Source organism: Canis lupus, chromosome 23, assembly GCF_003254725.2.
Source record: "Canis lupus dingo isolate Sandy chromosome 23, ASM325472v2, whole genome shotgun sequence".
NCBI classification, from domain to species: Eukaryota; Metazoa; Chordata; class Mammalia; order Carnivora; family Canidae; genus Canis; species Canis lupus.
This window is the reverse complement of record NC_064265.1, coordinates 28,077,238-28,098,733: the sequence shown is the minus strand read 5'-3', so window position 1 is coordinate 28,098,733 and position 21,496 is coordinate 28,077,238. Positions and strand designations below refer to the sequence as shown.

Below are 21,496 nucleotides of genomic sequence, written 5' to 3'. Positions count from 1 at the left end.
TCTTTCCCTTGTTCCTGTAAAAGCCTTTCATTTTATATATCTTCTCAGATCTAGTTAGGATGATGCCCAATTTGTGAATTGTTGAATAAAGCCAGTAAGGTCTTTAAAATTTACTCAGTTGAATTTAGCTTTTTAACAAATTTGTTGGCAGCAGTGGGACCCAAAGGAAATTTCTGATGGATTTCTGGAACAGCAAGAAACACGGGCACTGGTATCCACAAACCCTTCAAGTACTCTTTCTCACCATTTCTGAAGGCTGTGGAAAAATTCTTCTCCATTCTGATCTCTGCTGTCTTTGTTTTTTGTTTTTTTAAGATTATATTTATTTATTTGAGAGAGAGCATGAGCAGTAAGGAGGAGGGGACGGAGGGGGAGAGAGAGGGACAAGCAGACTCCCTGCTGGGTGCAGAGCCCAATTTAGGATGCTCAACCAACTGATCCACCCAGGCTCCCCAGTGAACTCCTGCTGTCTTTGTATTGAACTCCATATCTAATTGGCTTTCTATTCTAGATCAGCAAGTCTGTTTAGACAGACAGAAAGCTCTAATAGAATGTCAGTTCTTAGCTCTTCTTGGTTCAGTCCACAATTCCCAGTCCAGGGCTTAGCAGGTCAGTTTAAGCTGGAAGAATATTCTACTTAGAACTCAAGTCTTCAGCCCTTTGTTTGTCCACAGTTCCTCATTTGATTTGAATCCCAGTCCACAGTCCCATTTGTTGGGGTATGCTGGTTCCATCTTTTCCCCAGTCCCCAGTTCTGTTTTGGGAATTGCTGGGGGTACACACAAGGCCTTTTATTGGCCAGTCCACAGTAACATCTCTTTTGTTACTTTGGTGTGTTAATGTGATTGTTTTGTGTAGGTAAAGGCTATTGCTAAAGACAATATCAAAAGCCAAAAGCCACAAAGTCGGTAGGCATGAGTCAAGCACTTAAAAGCTTTTTGAATGCTCACCACTTAACTCTGAGACTCCTGAATTAGGATAAATTGGTCATGGAAGAGTTAGACTGACACTAGGTCCCCTGCCAACTTTAAGAAAATTTCTGTGTAATAAAGTACAATGTAAAACACCATACCTTCCCCAACCTAGCATCACATTTCTCTTAAGTATTAATTTGGTTCCCAGAGACCCAAAGTGTAGATAAAGAGATAGATCTTGGAATGCCTGGGTGGCTTGGGATGCCTGGATGCTCAGCGGTTGAGCATCTACCTTCGGCTCGGGGTGTGATCCTGGGATCTGGGATTGAGTCCCACATTGCAGTCCCTGCAGGGAGCCTGCTTCTCCCTCTGCCTATGTCTCCGCCTCTCTCTCTCTCTCTCTCTCTCTCTCTCTCTCTCTCTCTCTGTGTCTCATGAATAAATAAATAAAATCTTTTTAAAAAGAAAGAAAGAAATAGATCCTTAATTCCCAAAGAATTCAGTGTGCCATCTTCTAGCACACCTGCTTATTTTATGCCTAAGAACTGTGGTCCTGGAAACTGTAGATATCTACAAAAATAGCAAAGTCTTACTAAAAACAACCTAGAATTATAATGGCCATTCTGAGAACTACACCAATTAGATGAGATTGTTCATTTAAGAAGTGTACTTGAAAACAAGCTTTCCTAAATCAAATAAACAGAATTGAATACCTATTTTAATTGGCATGCAGAAGCCTCCAAAATGCTTCAAAATTCCAAAGTAGCTTCATTGAAAGATATGTTGCAAAAGGCTAATGTAAAATTAAAAATATAAGAGACACTCAAAACAAAAGACTTTAAGACTGACATAACTCCTATTGCTCCATCCATCCTCCTTTATTTGAGTATTCTTTCTAGTAATCATCTGTCTGAATTGTCTTTGCACTCTGAAGAGACTATAAGACTGTTAACAAAAGTCTACCAAAGCAGTGGTCTTACAGATGCCCCCATATCTACCTTTGAAGGTGGACCCCCATATCAGCTCTTCCAGGGTTGACAGGACTCTGAGGGATTTTCTGGTAAACTGCTATAATTTATAGTTTACAGTTTATAATTTACAAGTTCCTCTTAAACAGCCAAGGGAAACTAAAAACTGATGGAAAACCTTACCAAATTCTGGTAAACACTGGAACCTACAAATGGGATCCTGGTAAAAGTTGGCAGAAACCAGCAAAGGGTGAGAATTTTTACCAGGGTCAGCTTTCCCAAATCTCTGTCTATAATGCCTGCTGGAAGGATGAAAATAAAGTTTCATGTTATCCCTTCCTTTCCAAATCCATATTCATTGTTTATTAATCTCATCTCTCTCAGGGACAGCCCTTATCTCCTTCTTTGTCTTGTTTTGTGTCCTGAGAGCTTCACTTGGTAACTGTCAGGTCAAGGACCCCAAAATACAGTCAAACAGGAATGTGGGTTATACTGTATTTGTGGTTAGATATGGCTAGACAGGGGATCCCTAGGTGGCTCAGCGGTTTAGCACCTGCCTTCCGCCCAGGGCGTGATCCTGCAGTCCCGGATGGAGTCCCACATGGGGCTCCCTGATGGGGCCTGCTTCTCCCTCTGTCTGTGTCTCTGCCTCTCTCTCTCTTTCTCTGTGTCTCTCATGAATAAATAAAATCTTAAAAAAAAAGAAAAAAAAGATATGGCTAGACAGAAATGTGGGTTAAAGTCCATTCGTGGCTAGGGTCCTACCAAACTGCTGCCAGCCCTCAGAGAAATGATCTAAGTCTTTCTTTCTTTTGGCTGTCTTTGGGAGTGGCTTTGGACCTTGCCAGGATAATATCTTCTGTATCTTCTTTGAGGATGCCTCTTGCATACACAAAGGGGTTGTTTGATAATCTCAGGAATATTAACTCTTTGCCCCAGCTGAAAACTGAGAAGATATCTGAAAGGATTTTTTTCAGTTTCTCTGTGGTCAGAAATTGGCCAAATTGGAAGCTGATATTCAGAGTCTGATAGAACTTTTTAAATGCCTTTTCTAAGCTAAATGTACCCAAAGGGAAATAAACTTTCTGAAGTCTTTGTGAAAGGATTTATTAAAGCATTCCAAAACAAGGCTCTAAATCCAGAACGTAAGAATCTTTTTGATTTTCATCTAAGTTGAAGATCTCCCTGATATAAAGGAGCAAACTGAAGATAATGTAGTTGGATGAATGGTTCAGCCATTGATATCATTTGGCTACATTTAGGCTACAACCTAGTTCTTTGAGGAATTAAAAGCAACTATCCTTGTCTTGGCAAATTTTGGAAAACTAGAAATATAACTCTAGGAACAATTCAGCTTTACCAGATGAGTAGGGAAGGTCCTGGCAGGTCCAGGAACCTGAGGATATTTTGGGGACCTTGAGGAGAGAAGAATTCACCCAAACTATAGATACTGCCAGTAACATCTGATGGAGGATCTGTGGTTTGGCTTCTTGGCCTCAAGAGGTTTTAAAAGTTTAATTGGAGAGTTCTTATGTGAAATTCCAACAGAACATGCTTTAAAAGAGCATATACAATCCATTGCTATTCCTGCTGCATTTACGTAAATAATCAGACCAAATTTAGTGTAAACAGATTAGTCTTATTATGGTCATTTTTGTAAAAAAATGAGAGTGATTGCAGGAGCACCTGGGTGGCTCAGTTGGTTGAGTGTCCAACTCTTGATTTCAGCTTAGGTTGTGATCTTGGGATTGTGGGATCGAGCCTCTCATTGGACTTTTGCTCAGTGGGAAGTCTACTTGAGATTCTCTCTCTCCCTCTTCCTCTGCCCTTCCTTCCCACACTCTCCCTCAAATGAATAATTTTTTTTAATGAGGGTGATTGCAGAGAGAAAAATTATGCTTGTACCTCTGGGGTATTAGACCCTAATCCTGTTAATTGTCTTTAAAGTTTTATCATATACCTACAAACTGGACTGGATCCTGAATTCTTCTAGTTTCCTCAAATATCAAGCTATGATTCTCCAAACTGATTTTTTCAATTTTCTCCCATTTTTCTGAATCAGAATTACTAAGAACAAAGACTATCCTTGAATCTCCTTGGAAGGAAGTATATCAGGTCCTCCTCACTAGCCAGATGGCAGTCAAACTTCAGGGATTTGAACTTTGGGAACCACATCTCCTAATTAACCTGCTTCTTTACAAGACATGGGATCAAGAGGATCAAAAACATTTCCTTCCATTCCTCCCTCCCTCTCTGACCATCCTTTTCCTATTTTTTACACCAGGGAGTTCTTTGTGATTCTTTTGTCCACCTTTTGCCCATCGTAAATTTCTCCCTAATTTCCAATACCTCAGTTTCTATGGAACAAACTCAGCCCCCTCTCTGTCATGTCCATTTCCCTGTCTCTGGTTAACAATCCCAAACTTGGGAACTTGCATCCAGGATCTCTACAAAGAAAGGGGTAACCAGAGTAAGATTGCCTGTGTGGCCTACAGACCTTTAAATTTTATGGGCCTCCATGACTGTCACTTTTCCAGTCATGGGTCACAGACTCAAATGGAAATGACTAGGAAGCATTCATGATTCAAAGTCAGCTTCCTTTGGTAGATCACTGTTCCCCTGGCTAGGAATAAGTGCCAATGAGACTATGATCAGGAACCTCTCCTTAATTCTTGGAGATATTTCAGAATCTCTTGCTAAAGCAATAGCTGTCCAACAAAAAATTCTTAGACTCTCTGACCGAGGTAGTTCTTGATAATAGAATAGCCTTTGATTATATTTTAGCTGAGCAAGTAGATGTCTGTGGCAAACACCAGCTGGAACACTCAGATTAACATTTCAGGGGAAGATGGAACTCAGCTACATAAGATCACTGAAGAAGCCACTTGGTTTAAGAAAGTGACTCCTTCAGGACATCTAGGTGGCCCAGTGGTTGAGTGTCTGCCTTCGGCTCTGGGCCTGATCCCAGGTCCCAGGATTGAGTCCCACGTTGGGCTCCCTGCATGGAGCCTGCTTCTCCCTCTGCCTGTGTCTCTGCCTCTCTCTGTGTGTCTCTCATGAATGAATAAATAAAATCTTCAAAAGAAAGAAAGAGAAGAAAGAAAGAAAGAAAGAAAGAAAGAAAGAAAGAAAGAAAGAAAAAAAAGAAAGAAAGAAAGAAAGAAAGAAAGAAAGAGAAAGAAAGAAAGAGAAAGAAAGAAAGAAAGAAAGAAAGAAAGAAAGAAAGAAAGAAAGAAAGAAAGAAAGAAACTCCTTCAATAGGGTCTTTCTTCAGCTTATGTGATTTTGATTGGTTTGAGTCTTGGGGAAACATGGCTCCAAAGTGAATTCCAGACATTGAGAATTCTCCTGCTTATAATAATCACAGTGGCCTTCTTGGTGTACTGTATTCCCTCCAAAGCTTTTAGTGCCTGTTCCCAGCCACTAGCCAACAAGCAAATGATTTCCCTAAGACTTGAACATCAGAAAAGGAACAAAGAGAATTGCCAACTTAGAAATGTGAACCTGAAGTCATGACCTGTGAATACCACAGGGATTCAGCAGAAAGATACCACGAACTGTAAATACCACAAAGAAGATGAGCAAAAATTGCAAGAACCTCAGAAAAGTAAGTAGGAGTGGCACTAATGCCTTTTGTTTGGATCACATCTCTAGTTAGGTTGAAAGTCTTGTCGAAGGTGGGGAATCATTAAGAAAGAGACAACAGTACCCAAATGGGATCACTTATGCTAAGCCCATGTCACCAAACTGAAACCTTTTTTTTTTTTTTTAATATTTTGTTTATTTATCCATGAGAGACACAGAGAGAGACAGAGAGAGGCAAAGGGAGAAGCAGGCTCCATGCAGGATGCCTGATGTGGGACTCAATCCCAGGTTTCCAGGATCACGCCCTGGGCTGAAGGCAACGCTAAACCACTGAGCCACCGAGGCTTCCCATCAAACTGAGACTTAATAGCCAACTTAATTACACTTTCAGCATCTCCCAGGAATAGAATATTAAATCAGCCAATCTGGAATCATCTGGTCAGCACTTATGAGGTAGGTAATATGCCTGATAGACCCCTACTGTCCCCTAAACCAAGATGATCTTGTCACAACCAATCCACTTTTTACCAGCATAAGTTCCTCTGCTTTTTAATTTTGTACAGCTCTGCAGAGCTTTTATCTGCTAGATGGGATATTGCCCAATTCATGAATTAATGAATAAAGCCAACAAAGTCTTTAAAATTTACTCAGTTGAATTTTGTTTTTTAATACCTCTCAAAAACATGGATCTCTACCTAAGAGGATTTAAGTTGTCTTCCCTGCAGAATAGTTACAGTGGTTTTATTTTTAACCTCTATATCCTCAGTAAATGAAATAAAATCTAATATCAAAGAAAGAAGGAAGAGAGGGAAGAGTGAGGGAAGGAAGAGGAGAAAGGGACCTATCTGGGGGAAGTATCTCACTATGAGGTAGTGAATCAGGATCTAGCGTCAGACAGACAAGCAAACCGGGAGCTAAAATCTTTTAACTGCTCTCACTTATGAGTATGTTCCAAGTTATCTCACTTCCTTAAACCTCAGTTCTCTCATCCATAAGGTTAAGGGATAATACCATTGATTTTGTAAAGTTACTATGAATATTAAATGACAATGTATGTAAAGAAACTTGCCAAGTTCCTGGCACATATTAGGCACTTAATAATAATGTAAAATTCCTTATTCTTGAGTACATAATCAAAGTTGAACATCTTCAAATAGCCTTACTAATATGCTGCCTTTAGGATGAGCAGGAAATAACTAATTCTAGCATTTTTTTTATGCTCTCTTCACAGCAAATTACAAACAGTACAACATACGTGGGAAGTTCATTTCTTTTTCTGTTAAAGCATGGAACTGTCATACGAGGTGAGAAAATACGTCGTCTTCCATTCTGAACAAAAGTTAGCAAATAAAATGTTGCAGACAAACTGAGAAGTAGAATAGGATGGCAAATCTAGGAATGTGCATAAAAAGCTACATTGTAGTGCACAGAAAAGGGTTTTACTTTGAGTTAATGTGCATATTTCAAAGACAAAGGTTTGGTGTTTATCCATTTACTGGGTCCTGTGTTTCAGGGGCATCTTTACAGTAGATTAGGAAAGTGTGGGAACAGATAACAGGATTAGAAATAGCTCAAAAGTCAACACAGGGTCCAGGTATCTCGCAGACATGTCTAACATTTTATAAAAGTGATAGATGACCTATGATAATATGGACACAAAGGAGGGAACACCCTTAGAAGGGACCATAATAAGCATGAACTTGTCAGTCTTAAATTCAGGAAAAGGGAGTGGAAGATAAAAGGGGCTTGATATTAAGGAAAAGGAAAACAAAACAAAACAAAACAAAACAGTGGTTAAAATGCAACACAATAACCTGAAATCTCTCAGTGCTCCTATTCATCAGCAACTTCAAAGTATACTTAGTTATTTATCCTTATGCTGGAAGGGGTTTTAAAACCCATAAAACGATGGGTACAAGCACTTCATTGGTCACTCAGGTTCAGAAAATCTAGTCTCTGGTGCATAAGCTTTTCACCAGAGGTGTTTTTCTAGGTGTAGTCATAGTTCCTTTCTTTGAAAGAGGATTACATGCTACCTGAATTTCCAAAGACATTTGATTCTGTCTTCTTTGGCCTCAGATTCCAGAGAAACATGCACAGATTGTGGAGTATTTACCATTAACCAAATAAAACAAGTGAATTTTAACTGATATACCTGTACCCTCTCTTTGTTCCTTAGGTATCTGAATTGTCCACCTTTCTATTGCTCGTTGCACTAGAATCTTGGGACTGGAAGAGATCTGATAAGATACTTAATCTTTTCTTTCCTGATGTAGAAAGCATCACTACAATATCCCCCAAGGAGATGCCTTCTGCAAAAGGTGGCCCATTCCTCTACCTTTCATTTTTTAGAAAGTTCATCCTTAGGATTGTATCACAACCTTTCTCTGAAAAATTTTTCCATTAGTTTGGCTGTTTCCTCTGGAACATCTCAAATGCACCTCCACTTTCTTCTACAAATTAATCCTATGGGTCTAGTGAAACACATAAGAAACAAATACATACAAAAACCAACTATGTCTTAAATTTCTTCCTCTCAAAAGCTAACATCCAAGATTCCTTCAAGCACTTCTGTGTCAGGATAACATTTATCATCCTCCTAATCCCTTCGCCACTACTGACCATGACCCCATCCCATGAACCAATTCCACAGGCTTATATTCACAGTGCCTTCCATCTAACAGGGACTTTGCTAGTCATCCAGGACATACGGGGGATCAAACAGCCCCCCAGGACCAAGGTGGGAAAGTCAGAAAAGATTGCCCTAAGGGACTTAAGATTGAGTTAAGATCTGAAAGAAGAGTAAATACTAACTAAGGGAGGACAGTGAAGGGCACAATTGGAACAAAGACCCTGGCTGGGAGTGGCAGGGGAACAGGGAGAAGTAGAAGAAGGATACTGTAGATGGGGTGCAGAGAGCAAAGGGAGGCAAGATAAGCATGCAGCAGGAGAGGATCAGGGCCAGACCACATCAGTCCCTCCATGTTGGGCAACTTTGTCTTTATCCTACAAGCAAGTAGAAGCCAATGAAAGACTGTAAGCGTGGGGCTGGGGAATTTCCTGTCAGGTTTGTGTCTCCAGGAGACCTCTCTGACTGTAGTTGGAAGAACTGCTTAGACAGGACAGCAGTGGTTAGAGGAAGACCAAGAAGAAGGCTGTTACAGCATTTCAGACAAGAGGTCATGATGGCCTCTGGGCTAAGATGGTGAGAGAGAAGACGACAGATTGATTCGAAGGATGTTTAGGGATAGAATTGAAAGGACTTGGCAATAAATTAGGTATTGACTGAGGGAGCTGAAAATGCCAAAGATGACTCCTAGGTCTCTGCCTGAATGATAGATGGATGGTGGTGGTGCCATTTGCTCAGACAGAGAAGACAAGTTTTGGGGAGGAGAAGAATAAGAGAGTGAATGCTAATGACTAGAAAGCCATTCGTCTTCATGCAAGCCATCAGTTACAATTCTCAGGCATCTTGCAGGTTATGGAGTGCTGCAGACTGAATGTTTCTGTCCCCCCCCCCCCCCCCCCGCCACCAAATTCATATGTTGACTTCCTATGCCCCAGTGTGATGATATTAGGAGGGGGTCTTTGGGATGTGATTAGGTCATGAGGATGGAGCCCTCATGAATGGGATTCATGCCCTTGAAAATGAGACCCTAAAGAGTTAGTTCCCTTGTCTCCTTCTGCCGCATGAGGATGGAACTGAGAAGTCAGCAATCTGCAACCAGGAAGGGGGCTCTCACCAGGCATTGAACCTGCCAACCCCTCGATCTCAGACTTTCAGCCTCCAGAACTGTGAGAAAAAATTTCTGTGGTTTATAAGTCACTCAGTCTATGAGATTTTGTTATAGCAGCCTGAATGGACAAAGACATGGAGAAAACTACTGGAGGCTTTTTTAAGTAAATAAATAGCTCCTTTTTTTCTTTGTAATTTCTCCCTGCAAATAGAGGAGACTGTTATTATTACCCTGATAAAATGGTTCACCTTTTAATATCATAGTCAATAGAAATATTAAGGTTAGCTTCATGTTATTATAGCAATTTAACTACCAGTGTTACCTATATATAATCACACGAATTCCAGGAGCAGGGTGCAGTCTCTGCCCTCTATCTTACACTCTACCAGATAATCTTTTCCTCTTGGTTCTGAAGGATAAAAGCTTTTTTTCCTACCCAAGCACAAGGACATGGGCCAAATGTCTTTAATTTCCCCGAGATGTCATTTGAACTATCAAGTGTTTCATGACTTTTTTAAAAGAGGCTTTAAGAAATAGATAACTTTGGTATACTCTCAGGATAAAACCAACTCACTTTAAGGAGCTAAAGCCTCTGAACAGTTCTTAAACCAAGCTGTACTGAAAATTATATTATTTCTCCTAGAGCCTGCATCAGCCACTCAAAACTTTTACATAACATTTCAAATCTCAACGTAGATTTTTTTGGGGGTATGAAGGGAGTCCTTAATTGTTATATTGTTATTCAGAGCAGGTATGAGAGCCAAAATAAAGAGCAAATGTTCTGGGCAGCCCAGTTGGCTCAGTGGTTTAGCGCTGCCTTCAGCCCAGGGCATGATCCTGGAGACCTGGGATCAAGTCCCACGTTGGGCTCCCTGCATGGAGCCTGCTTCTCCCTCTGCCTGTGTCTCTACCTCTCTCTCTCTCATCTTTGTGTATTCTCATGAATAAATAAATCAAATCTTTAAAAAAAAAAAGAGCAAATGTTCTAATGTTCAAATTACATCCAAATATTTAACAACCCTACTATTCATTAAGTAACCCAGCAAGAAATAAAAATCCAGTGACCCTGTTTGAACTAGAAACCTTTTCTTAAGCCATTGAAGAGAAACTTTCAAACAACCTCCAATAATATTTTGGTTTTAATCCTTAATTACAATATAGCTACTGTACATGTCCCCCTGGTCCTCAAAGACAATGCTTCTCATTTTAAGCAGATTAATCAGAGCAGGTCTTGATGCAGATATACCTGCTGTGACTGCAGTGTGTGGTTCTTGGATCACTTTATAAACATTTGAGTACCAGCTCCTTCTACTCATCGAGACTAATAAGCTTCACAGAGAGGGCACCTAGTTCATTTTTACATTTTTATCACTTATAAATATGTTCTACATACAGTATGTATGAGAGAAATTGTTCAATAATTGAAGGAATTAAGGAATTCCATTAAATAAGATGACCAAGCAGAGCTCTTTTAAGCTTGGCATTCAGTCCCATCCAGGTCAACATTTTTTGTCCATATTTATATGAGGACATCAATAATAACATGATTATAATTTCAGATAACAAAAATATAGAAATAGTAAAAAATATTAGATTAATTTTGTTGGAAGATGATACTATATTTTTAAGATTCTAATTCATATATATATATACATACATATATATATATATGTATGTATATATATATTTGTACATATCCCTGGCCCCAAAGGCCACTCTCCTTATTTTAAGCAGATTCACTGTTAAATAAGCAAGACATTTCAGGTCAGTTCATAGATGATATCTCTTGATCAGAAAGAAGTCTTTCTATTCAATAGAGCAAAGCAGCATCAGCACAGATCATCCCCAATTCTTGTCTGTTAATTAACCATCCTGTATTTTATGACTCCTCATATGTGGAATACATAGAAGATATTCAAGTCCACGAGGCTAGCACAGGGTGGTATAAATTGAGGGACAAGAGCTCAAACCAGTAGACTCCTCTGTCACTTAGTCTTTTATCAGGGTGGTTTCTCTATCATTGACAAGTTGGTCTTCAGGCATTAACCTGCCCTCTGGACTCAGCCTACAGGACACTTTTCTCTTTGGTAGTCGTATTGCCCCTTTCTACATCCCTGCTAAGACTCACAGTACACACTGGAAAGAGCACTGAACCTGGACTCAAACAGGCAAAATCCAACCCCAGCACTGATCCAAGAGAGCTGGGTGAACCTCAGGCAAACCTCTTAATCTCTACTTCAACATCCATAAAATAAATGGCACATTTCCCCCCTAGATCTTAGCAGCCTCTGTCAACTAAAAATAACCCCATCTTCACCATCTCTTGCCCTCACCTGCATAACAGGATCCCAGCCCCTGAACTTCCCAACCTCCACATTCCTGAACTTCCCAACCTGGGACGCCTGGGTGGCTCAGTGATTGAGCATCTGCCTTCAGCTCAGGGCCTGATCCCAGAGTTCCGGGATGGAGTCCCACATGGGTCTCCTTGCCTGGAACCTGCTTCTCCTCCCTCTGCCTGCATCTCTGCCTCTCTTTCTGTGTCTCTAATGAATAAATAAATAAAATACTTAAAAAAAAAAAAAAAAACTTCCTAACCTCCACATTCCCTCAGCCAGTTCTATAAACGTATCACCTACTATGTGCCTTATTTGTGTTTGGCACTGAGGCTAAAATAGCAAGCAAGAACAATCACGTACCCTGCACTGGGGTGAACAAAATTTTCACTTAAAGAAGAAAATTCTGACTGCCATGAGGAACTTGGATTGTAGAATAATGAGAGTGAATGTGGGAGCACAAATCCAAGTGCTGTTGCAATGGTCCAAGTAAGAAAGGATGACACAGCAGGGTTGCTGGTGAATGAAGATGGAGGATGTTTGAAGTAGAATCAACTGCTCCTGTTAAGAGATTGCAAAGGGCATGTGAGAGAGAAAGAGAGGGAGGTACCGAGGCGATGGCGATGTTTCTGGTTTGAGCTTTTGTGCTGATTGATAGACCCCAGGAGCAGCAGGTTTGAGGACAGAGCTTGTGAGTTCTCTTCTTCAGTTTGCAACATTCACAAGACATCCAGATGGAGATGTCATATAGGCAATTGTACATACAAGGCTGAAGTGCACTGAGGATAAATATTTGGGAATTGTCAGCAAATAGGTGGTGTTTGAAGCCATGGGAATGGAGGAGCTCCCCAATGGAGAGAGAGAAATCTGTTCCACAAACTGTCATCTTTTAACATTTGCTGCTGGCACCCATGAATAATATCAATACCAGTAGTATTAACCCCTAAAAGCAGCTGGGGCACCTGGGTGGCTCAGTCAGGTAAGTGTCTGTTCAAGTCATGATCTCATGTGTCCTTGGATCAAGCCCTGAGTTGAGCTCTCTGCTCAGCCGGGAGTCTGCTTCTCCCCTTACCCAACCTCAATGTGGTCTTTCTCTCTCTCTCAAATAAATGAATAAAATCTTTTTTAAAAAGAAAAAAAAGAACAATGTTCCCTAAGAGCAGCATTCCCTGGGGTTCATAGGGCACTCAATTCTCTGTAGGCCTCACTGGGCTATAGCCAAGTCTATAGTCTGCCCAGAAGTAGAGCAAATTCTCCCTTCCTCACTCAGTGTCCCATTTGGTCACCTGAGTCACAGAGCAGGCTGATGGGGCTCCAGTACTCAAGAAAATATTGCCTGCACGTCTCACTCATTTCCCACAAGCTCAGACATCTATATCTGAACCAGACCCTGGCTATTCGCATCAGACCAAAAGAAAAGAACTGTAACCATATACTCTTATGAAAGCCTCAGTGCACCTGCCCATACTCATCTGAGGGCTTGTTTAGGCTCAGGATGTGTCCCCGTAATCACCACCACCACCACCACCACGCCACTATTTGAATAATGCTGTTCAGAAATGTTTCATCGTCTAATTTCCCCAAACTTCCACACCTTCATCTAATTAATGACCTTAACCTTCTACTTAGGTAGGGACTTGGCTTTGTGAAATACCAAATAATAGGGTCTAGGAATGCAAAGGGTGAGATCTTTGTTCTCCATCTGATAAATAACCCGTCCATCCACTGATTGACATATCACAGTAAGAATAATAACAAAAACTCCCAAACAAACCAGCCCTCAGGTCAAACCTTCATGTTGGTATGACAGCAAGTGCAAGGGGGAAGAATCCTGAGGAGAAGCTTGAAATGAGAAAACATTTGTGGACAAGGTGAGTGTAACAATGGCCTTGACAATAGGATATGCCGGATATATGGGAACAGTGGAATATATGGGAACCTACCAGGCCCAGGCCAGACATAGGTAGAGCCAAGAAAGGAAGTATGCTCCATAGGCAATCTGCCTGTGTTAGGAGTCACTCCCACACCAGCCTATACCAGGCTTCAACAAAGAGCAAGATACTCCCCCATGGTACACATGTATGGGTTCACATATGTATACATGTAAGCAAATGGCTTACTACATGTAATATAATAAGGGGCCCTGTTAGACACAAACAGAATGAATATCTTAGAAGAGGAAGGGCTGTGCTTCACTCTTCCTAGCCCAGTTGGAGAAAAGTTTTTTTACAGAAGTCATTTAACCTGAAAAAATAATAATAATAATAATAATAACCTGAGTCTTGAAGGATATATAGGCAATCTCCAGGTGGGCAAGTTATAGGTAAAGGACAGAATTCTAGGTTACAGTGAGGAGGGTCTTTGAAGGCACAGAGGTGAAGAAGCAGATAGTGTGCCTGTGATAGTATTTTCCATGTCGATGTACACAACATGGGGAGAACCCAATGGTGCTAGATGGGGTGAAGGATTTTAGGAAGCAGGGAGACACTACATTAAATAACAATGAATTCCTTGGAATTGAGAAAGCTATCTTTTCATTCCCTTCCATCTGTTCCAGAGAGAATGTCTCAGTTGGTTATCAAGATGCTAATCCTCCTTCTTAACAGAGTATGTTTCAGGCTCAGAGGTTTCCCAGGTAACAGTGTCTAGCTAGAATTTAATATTATTATGTTTTTATTATATTTATGTTTCTCTTCTGTTTATGGTAAATGACAGTAGTTTTCCATTTATAGTAATTACGTAAAATTTTCTTTCTAAACAAACTGAAGTTTAAGAAGTAAGTGATTTGGGGCAGCCCTGGTGGCTCAGCAGTTTAGTGCCGCCTTAGGCCCAGGGCATGACCCTGGAGACCCGGGATCGAGTCCCATGTTGGGCTCCCTGCATGGAGCCTGCTTCTCCCTCTGCCTGTGTCTCTGCCTCTCTCTGTATCTCAAATAAATAAATAAATAAATAAATAAATAAATAAATAAATAAATCTAGGGGAAAAAAGAAGTAAGTGATTTGCTTGGCAACTGCTTTGCCATGTGGTTAGAGTTTCTGCCTGGGGATCGGTATCAGGGCGGTGTGCTTGCTCATCCCCAACATGGCCACTGCACACATCACATCTACAGGTTCGCTAATGGGGGTGAGGAAGAGTGTTACCCATTTTTCATATCAGTGGAATTTGATGGAAAGAGATAGGCATGTCTCCGGAGTTGTTACTATATGTTAAGGGTTTGGAGAATATGGAATAAGAGACCATTTTCCTAATTAGTGAAAAATAACTTAGTAATGCTCACCTACCCCTTCTAGAAGGTTATGCAGTGTATTAATGTAGTGTATAATAAAAAGCAGCAAAAAAGTAAAGAAAAAAATACGTGATTTAAATGCAAATATAGCAAAATATTAAGTTAATCACACCCTGAGCTTATGGTAAGAATTATGACAGTGGTATATGAACATCTGAAGTGTTAGAAATACTCTCTAGGAGAAAGATTAGCAGTTTGCTACATTGCTATCATTATGTTAGCATAGATCATTTGGAGATAAGCATGGTAAAATGGGTCAACCTTTCTTCTCCTTTTTTAGATAAACACTACTATCAATGTGGGGGTAGAACTCATGATCCTGAGATCAAGAGTTGCATACTCAGGGATCCCTGGGTGGCCAGCGGTGTGGCGCCTGCCTTTGGCCCAGGGCGCGATCCTAGAGTCCCGGGATCGAATCCCACGTTGGGCTCCCGGTGCATGGAGCCTGCTTCTCCCTCTGCCTGTGTCTCTGCCTCTCTCTCTCTCTGTGACTATCATAAATAAATAAAAATTAAAAAAAAAAAGAGTTGCATACTCTAATGACAGGGCCAGCCAGGCTCCTCAAAATGGTTCCAGTTTAAAGCCAGGCCGACAGGGCAGCCGGGTCGCTCAGTGGTTTAGCACCACCTTCAGTCCAGGGCGTGATCCTGGAGACCTGGGATCAATTCCTGCATGCTTCTGTCTCTGTCTCTCTCTCTGTCTGTCTCTCATGAATAAATAAATAAAATCTTTTTAAAAATAAATAAATAAAGGCAGACAGAAATTCCTATCTTCCTTCAATAGGTGAGTGGCCTTGGGAAAGGGCTCTTGAGATCTTACTTCCCTCACCTTTAGACTGAGAGTCCATATTACAGGACTGACTAAGCATTAGACACAACAGATATGCGGGTCCTAAAATCATAGACATTGTTCATCTTCTTTATAACTTTCCAACAAGCTTTCCAAGGTTAGCCATGATTGACTCTGACCTAATTTCTCTAATTCTGTGAGACAGTCTGTCTGCAGAGCTGTTAATTGGTTTCAGAAAAGAATTGAATGTGTTCTTTTTCTTTATTTCTCCGTTAATTTGTATAGAAAGTTAAAAAAACACACTTACAACTGGCACAATGTCCATAATTGCCGGGTCATCCCAAAATGGTTCACAATGGGGAGGGCACCACCCACCCAGTCCAAGTCAGAGGATCCATGTTATATTCCAATGTTCTTCGGAATGCATTTTGTAATATTTTTGAAACACAAAAAAATAAACTGCATAAACACCATAGACACATCTCTAAAAATTTAAAACACCAAGAAGGGGGGGGACGGAAATAATCCACATCCAGTTCCAGCCCATCCTTTAAGCCACTCCCTACTGCTCAACCCCTCCACCCACCCCACCAACCTCCCCCTATAATGAGGCCTGAAGAAGCCTGTGATGTGGACTTAGTGAGTGTGGCAGACAACTCAGAGTACCACCACCCAGGTCTCTGGCTTTCCACTTCAAAAGCAAGCACATGCTGAGAGGGGGAAACCAAAAGATTTCTCTTGTAATCAGGACACCTTGCCTTAAGTAAGAGATAAACTGAACCAGCCCAACCCCCTTAGTAAGCACAGCCTGAATTTCCAGCTCTTGTAAAATCATTAAAGCATGGCATAAAAGCAGTTTTCCCTTCAACAGTGGTAATGATTTTCATCTCCCAAATTAAGCATTGACTTTTTGGGAAGCTTGTCATTAAAGGATTTTCTGTCTGCTGACCTTTGCTTTCACTTCCTGGAAGTGTTTTATTAAGTAGGTCATCTCATTCAAATACAGAACAGTACTAATATCTCCCATGCAGTTTTGCAGTTCTAGTTATAAGCATGACATGCAAGCAATTTAGGACTCTTTGGGTTTTGCATGTGCTATACATTTGTTTTTTACCATGGTCATACTTTTTCCTAAATGAGCCACCAGATTTACTTATTTATTTATTTTAAAGATTTTATTTATTCATGAGATACAGAGAGGCAGAGACATAGGCAGAGGGAGAAGCAGGCTCCTCACAGGGAGCCTGATGTGGGACTTTATTCCAGAACCCTGGGATCATGCCCTGAACCAAAGACACACGCTCAACCACTGAGCCACCCAGGTGTCCTGAGCCATCAGATTTAAATAGATCAGATACAGCTATTTCTTCTTACAATTTGGTACAATTCAGAAACATGGTTTTTAGGAATGCCTTCTCATCGATTGTAAGGGATAGAATGAAATAAATTTCGAAACACAAAATGAAAGTATGATTTTAAACAAGAAGTGATCAGACATTTTAGCCATTTTTTTAAATGTTTATATTCCCACATGCTAGAGAGTCTACTACTAGAAACCCTAACTTTTGATTGGCTAAAAAGATTGAAAACTGCAGTGCCCTATATACCTCCATAAAGACAGTGACTAATTACTTCTGAATGATTGTCATAGCTCGTTAGCAATCTGTTTGAGGATATCATATTTAGTCTACACAATGTTTTTTTGTTTTGCAAATCCTGGTGATAATAACATAGCCTTAAATACACACAAGAAGACAAGTGCATTTCTAGGGTCTAATACTTTTATTTGTCAAGATATTAATGGTTTAAAATTTGTATTTGAAGCCCTAGAAAACTGTCAAGGAGTCTACAGTTTAACTCTAATAGAGTAGTTTAGTCTAACTATTCAGAAAAAGGAAAAGCGAATGGCTTTATTACAAACCTTGAGCTTAATGTCAGGATTCAAATAATATTCCAAATTCAAATAAATCTTCACAAGCTTCCTTGCTTCTCTGATTGCTAAATCCGAATAGCCCCAAGCAGGAGCCGACCTGTGCCTATAAACATGTAAACTAGCAGACATTGAATCACTAAGTCACATAAAAGCAGCACCCGAAAGCAAACACCAGTTAGCCTTAAAGATAATATAAACAAAATGATACCTGTTCTTCAGCTTTTTGGTTTCTCAGCATCGATAGATATTTCCTAATTGCATGGAGAGGATATTTTTTGAAATAAGAGAATCTAGACTGAGGCAACAGATTATCCATGGTGAGGAAAGTAAGAAGGTTCTTGTCTGCCCCACCCTGTCAGCAACCATATGAAGTCTAGAAGCTTCACAATTCCTCAGATGCCTAAGATTTGCTTGTAGCTTGATCACTTTCCTGCAAATAAAGCAAATGTTCTTGCAGCTTCCTTTTTTGGGGAGGGTTCTTGGTGAAACGAGACAGCGAAGTACGAGCACCGACCATCTAAAAGCGTCCAGAAAAGCAATGCTCAAAGGGCAGAAGGAGCCGGGAGGAATTTAGGGGCTGGTCCACAGAATGCAAATTGCTTAGTGGTAGTGATGCGATTGTCCTATTTCTAGCAACAGCGTTCTGTTGCAAGCTATGTTAATATTAGCTAGCTGGTGACTTTCCACACCCACAGACTCTCGTGAGGTTTAATCTTAATTCTTCTGACAGCTTTTCTGGCTTTTAAAGAGGACATGACATGTGGGGTTTTGGGGTTTTTTTTCTGTTTCCTTCTAGATTTTTTATCAGCATGAGCACACACAGGGACATCCCTTGGCTGTGACTCAGCTCAAAAGTGTTGATTCATTCAGTCTTTAGAAGCTTTGTTTTAGGGGACTTCTTAAAAAATTAACAATTTACTTCACTCTTCACTGTTATCAAGGAGTTCAGTGTCAGCACTTAAGAGGTTTGGTTTACACTGTCATGCATTATGCAACATGCCCAGGAACCAGATACTTTACGTTAATTGAACAATAGCTGCAAACAGATTCTGTTCTGAGTTAAAAGGTTTCTCTCCTTGAATCCTTATCTCAAATCCACAGGCTGAATCCAGAAACGTTAAATTTCCCCAGGCTTTATTCCGAATGTAAGGAAGAAAAAAGGTTATACATTTACTTCCTAAGTATTATAAAAAGGATTCATGCTTGAAAAAGAGAACCAGCTAAGAGGTCTGTGGTCTTAGAGGACGTGAAATCATAAAATTTGAAAGTTCAATATTTTCTTAATGCTCTTTAGAAGTCACAGGGTTTCTGAACAAAGTTTCCAAGTAGGCTTTACTATTTTGTTATCCTTTTTAACATCCTAGTAGCTGGTTCATTTGATGGAAACATTTGGCCACTTTGGTAAGGGATCAACCCAAAATCATGAGGCCCAGATATGTGCTTTAAAGTGGAAAGAGAGAGCTGGTCTTTTCCCTTTCAGAGATAGCACTGTTGGGAAGGAGGGGGAAACAAAGCTGGAAACCCACATGGAAGCCTGAGCTGTCCCCCTGGACAGCCGCCCTGCCCCTACTGGCTGGGCCACTAGCCTTCAGGGAACACACTTGATGGGCCTAATGTGGGTCATGCTGTAGCAGCCCAGGCCATCTGTCAGGCTGGCCTCCCGCCCACTTGCAAGGTGATCTTCCAGTCCCACCAGAGCTAGGCTGGCAATTCCAAGAAGTCATTTACATAATGCTGCTGGGGCTGGCTCCCAGGAGGAGGAGGACCTGCCCTCCTGCCCCTGCTGTAGGTGCAAGGCGGGCTGGCTCTTCCAGTCTCCTCTGTATGCTGGAGACAGCCCACTCTAATGAGGGCCAGAGACCAGCACTGGGCTTGGGAACCACCAGAATGCTAAGGACAGGGTTGTGTGCTCCCTGCCAGCTCACAGCCAAGAAAAACAAGGAGCATGGAAACAGACACCCTCGCCCTGGAAAAGGGGGAGGCCCTTGAGGCTTTGGGAGGAGGAAAGATGCCATTTATATACACCCTTGAGGAACCCACGAGCCGCCCTTTTCCCTTGCTTTTTAAAAATATCTAAAGCTTCAGAGGTGCCTCTTCTCATGGGCAGAAGCTGGCGGCCTGCCAAACACCCACAGCTCGGCTGTGATCAAAGTCTTTTCCCAATGGATGAACACAGAGCAGACTTCATTTCCAGTGGTTGTTTCATGATCACCTTCTCCTGCTTTGAGGAGAGTAATGAAAAGAGAGATGGGGAAGGGATGGGTGTGGGGAGAGAAAAAGAAAACCCAGATGGAAAACTGTCCTGGCTAGATTTAGCATAACAAAAATTGGTGAAACAAACACAACTAAAACTCCCTTAGGTCTTTAACTGACAATAAATATAAATTGTATCTAATATGTACTGGGCCTTTCAGCCAGGCACTGGGCTAAATTCTTGACATTATTCATATAACCCTACAGCAGCACCTTACGGGGAAACTGAGGCTTAAAGAGGGTAAACAACTTGCCCAAGTCACACAGCTACAAAGCAGGGGAGAAGGGACTCCAACCAGGTAGACTGATGCACCAGTCTCCAGAGTCTTAGTTCCCAGTCAGTACACGGCACAGCCCCTTAGCCCACATCCCGAAATGGATTCCTGAGAGCCTCTTTACAGATGAATCTAACAAAGGAAAGGCGTGGAGTTGCCTTGTTAACAAGAAATACAAACATAGGGACACCTGGGTGACTCAGTGGTTGAGCATCTGCCCTTGGCTCAGATCGGGATCCTGGGGTCCTGGGATCGAGTCCCACATCAGGGTCTTCGCAGGGAGCCTGCTTCTCCCTCTGCTTATGTCTCTGCCCCTCCCTGTGTGTCTCTCATGAATAAATATTTTAAAAAAGAAAGAAAGAAAGACAAACATAGACTGCTAGAAATTTATAGACCAAGATTATTAGATTAGAGATTGGGTACATGTTCATGCAAAACCATACAGCTCCCTGGCCTGGATTCTGTGTAAGTGAGGCTAATCTTCATTATTCACCTTGTAAAGTTTCCTTTCTGAAAGGATTCTAGTGATCTTGGAAAGAGGTTGTGCTTGTAGATACAGATTTTCTGCTCCCCACACTTTGAAGACTACTGTAATCTCAGTTTCTGTTTGACATCGGCTGCAATGGTTAATTTCGCTCAATGTTTAATACAGATATGATGCGGGAGAGTCACAGTCCCATTGTATCCACAGTGTGGACATGTCTGCCATCTCAGCCTGGAGGAGTGATGGTTTAATTGCCACTGTGACTCGGTTGCCTTGGTGAACGGCAGTTAACCAGAGATCGGGTCAGTGCACATCTGACCAGAGACAGTGTACATCCACAAGGACGGAAAGAACCCAGTGGGTCAGCCCAGTGGTAAGAGGTTTATTCTGCTGTCCACCCCTGCAAAGTAGCACAATGTGGAGTGGAAGTGATTACCTATTATTTGTATAACTCACTGCCACGCCCTTGTCCTCTATCTAATAGGAAAAATAACCAACAGGGACACCTGGGTGGCTCAGGGGGTTGGGCTCCTGCCTTTGGCTCAGGTTGTAATCCCAGGGCCTGGGATCGAGTCCTGCACTGGACTCCCCACGGGGAGCCTGCTTCTCCCTCTGCCTGTGTCTCTGCCTCTCTTTCTCTGTCTCTCATGAATAAATAAATAAAATCTTAAAAAGAAAAGAAAAAGAACCAACAGAAACCACAAACCCAGTAAAGCCCTGGATCCAGGCTGCAACCCCACCATGAAAAGATGTTTGTGTGTTCTCTTTGGTTTCTAAAAATTACCTGCTTTTTCACAAATAGCTTAAGGTATAGGAACCCCAATTTCTTCACTTGGAGAGCAACACATAGGGGCAAAATTAAAGCCTGAAGAAATAGTGACATGGATATGAAGAAAAAGATTATTTTACAATTTACTTCTTTTCAAATGTTGGAGAAG

The 21,496-nt window shown here is 41.2% G+C and overlaps 1 protein-coding gene across 1 annotated transcript in view; it reads left to right on the top strand.

Annotated features, from left to right (window-relative positions):
- Positions 1-21,496, top strand: part of LOC112661035 (serine/arginine repetitive matrix protein 1-like) — a 49,202-nt gene that overhangs the window by 13,884 nt on the left and 13,822 nt on the right. Inside the window, exons 4-5 of the mRNA XM_049099601.1 lie at positions 5,859-5,920; positions 6,699-6,771. Coding sequence (XP_048955558.1) covers positions 5,859-5,920; positions 6,699-6,771 — 135 coding nt within the window. The remainder of the gene's footprint in view (positions 1-5,858; positions 5,921-6,698; positions 6,772-21,496) is intronic.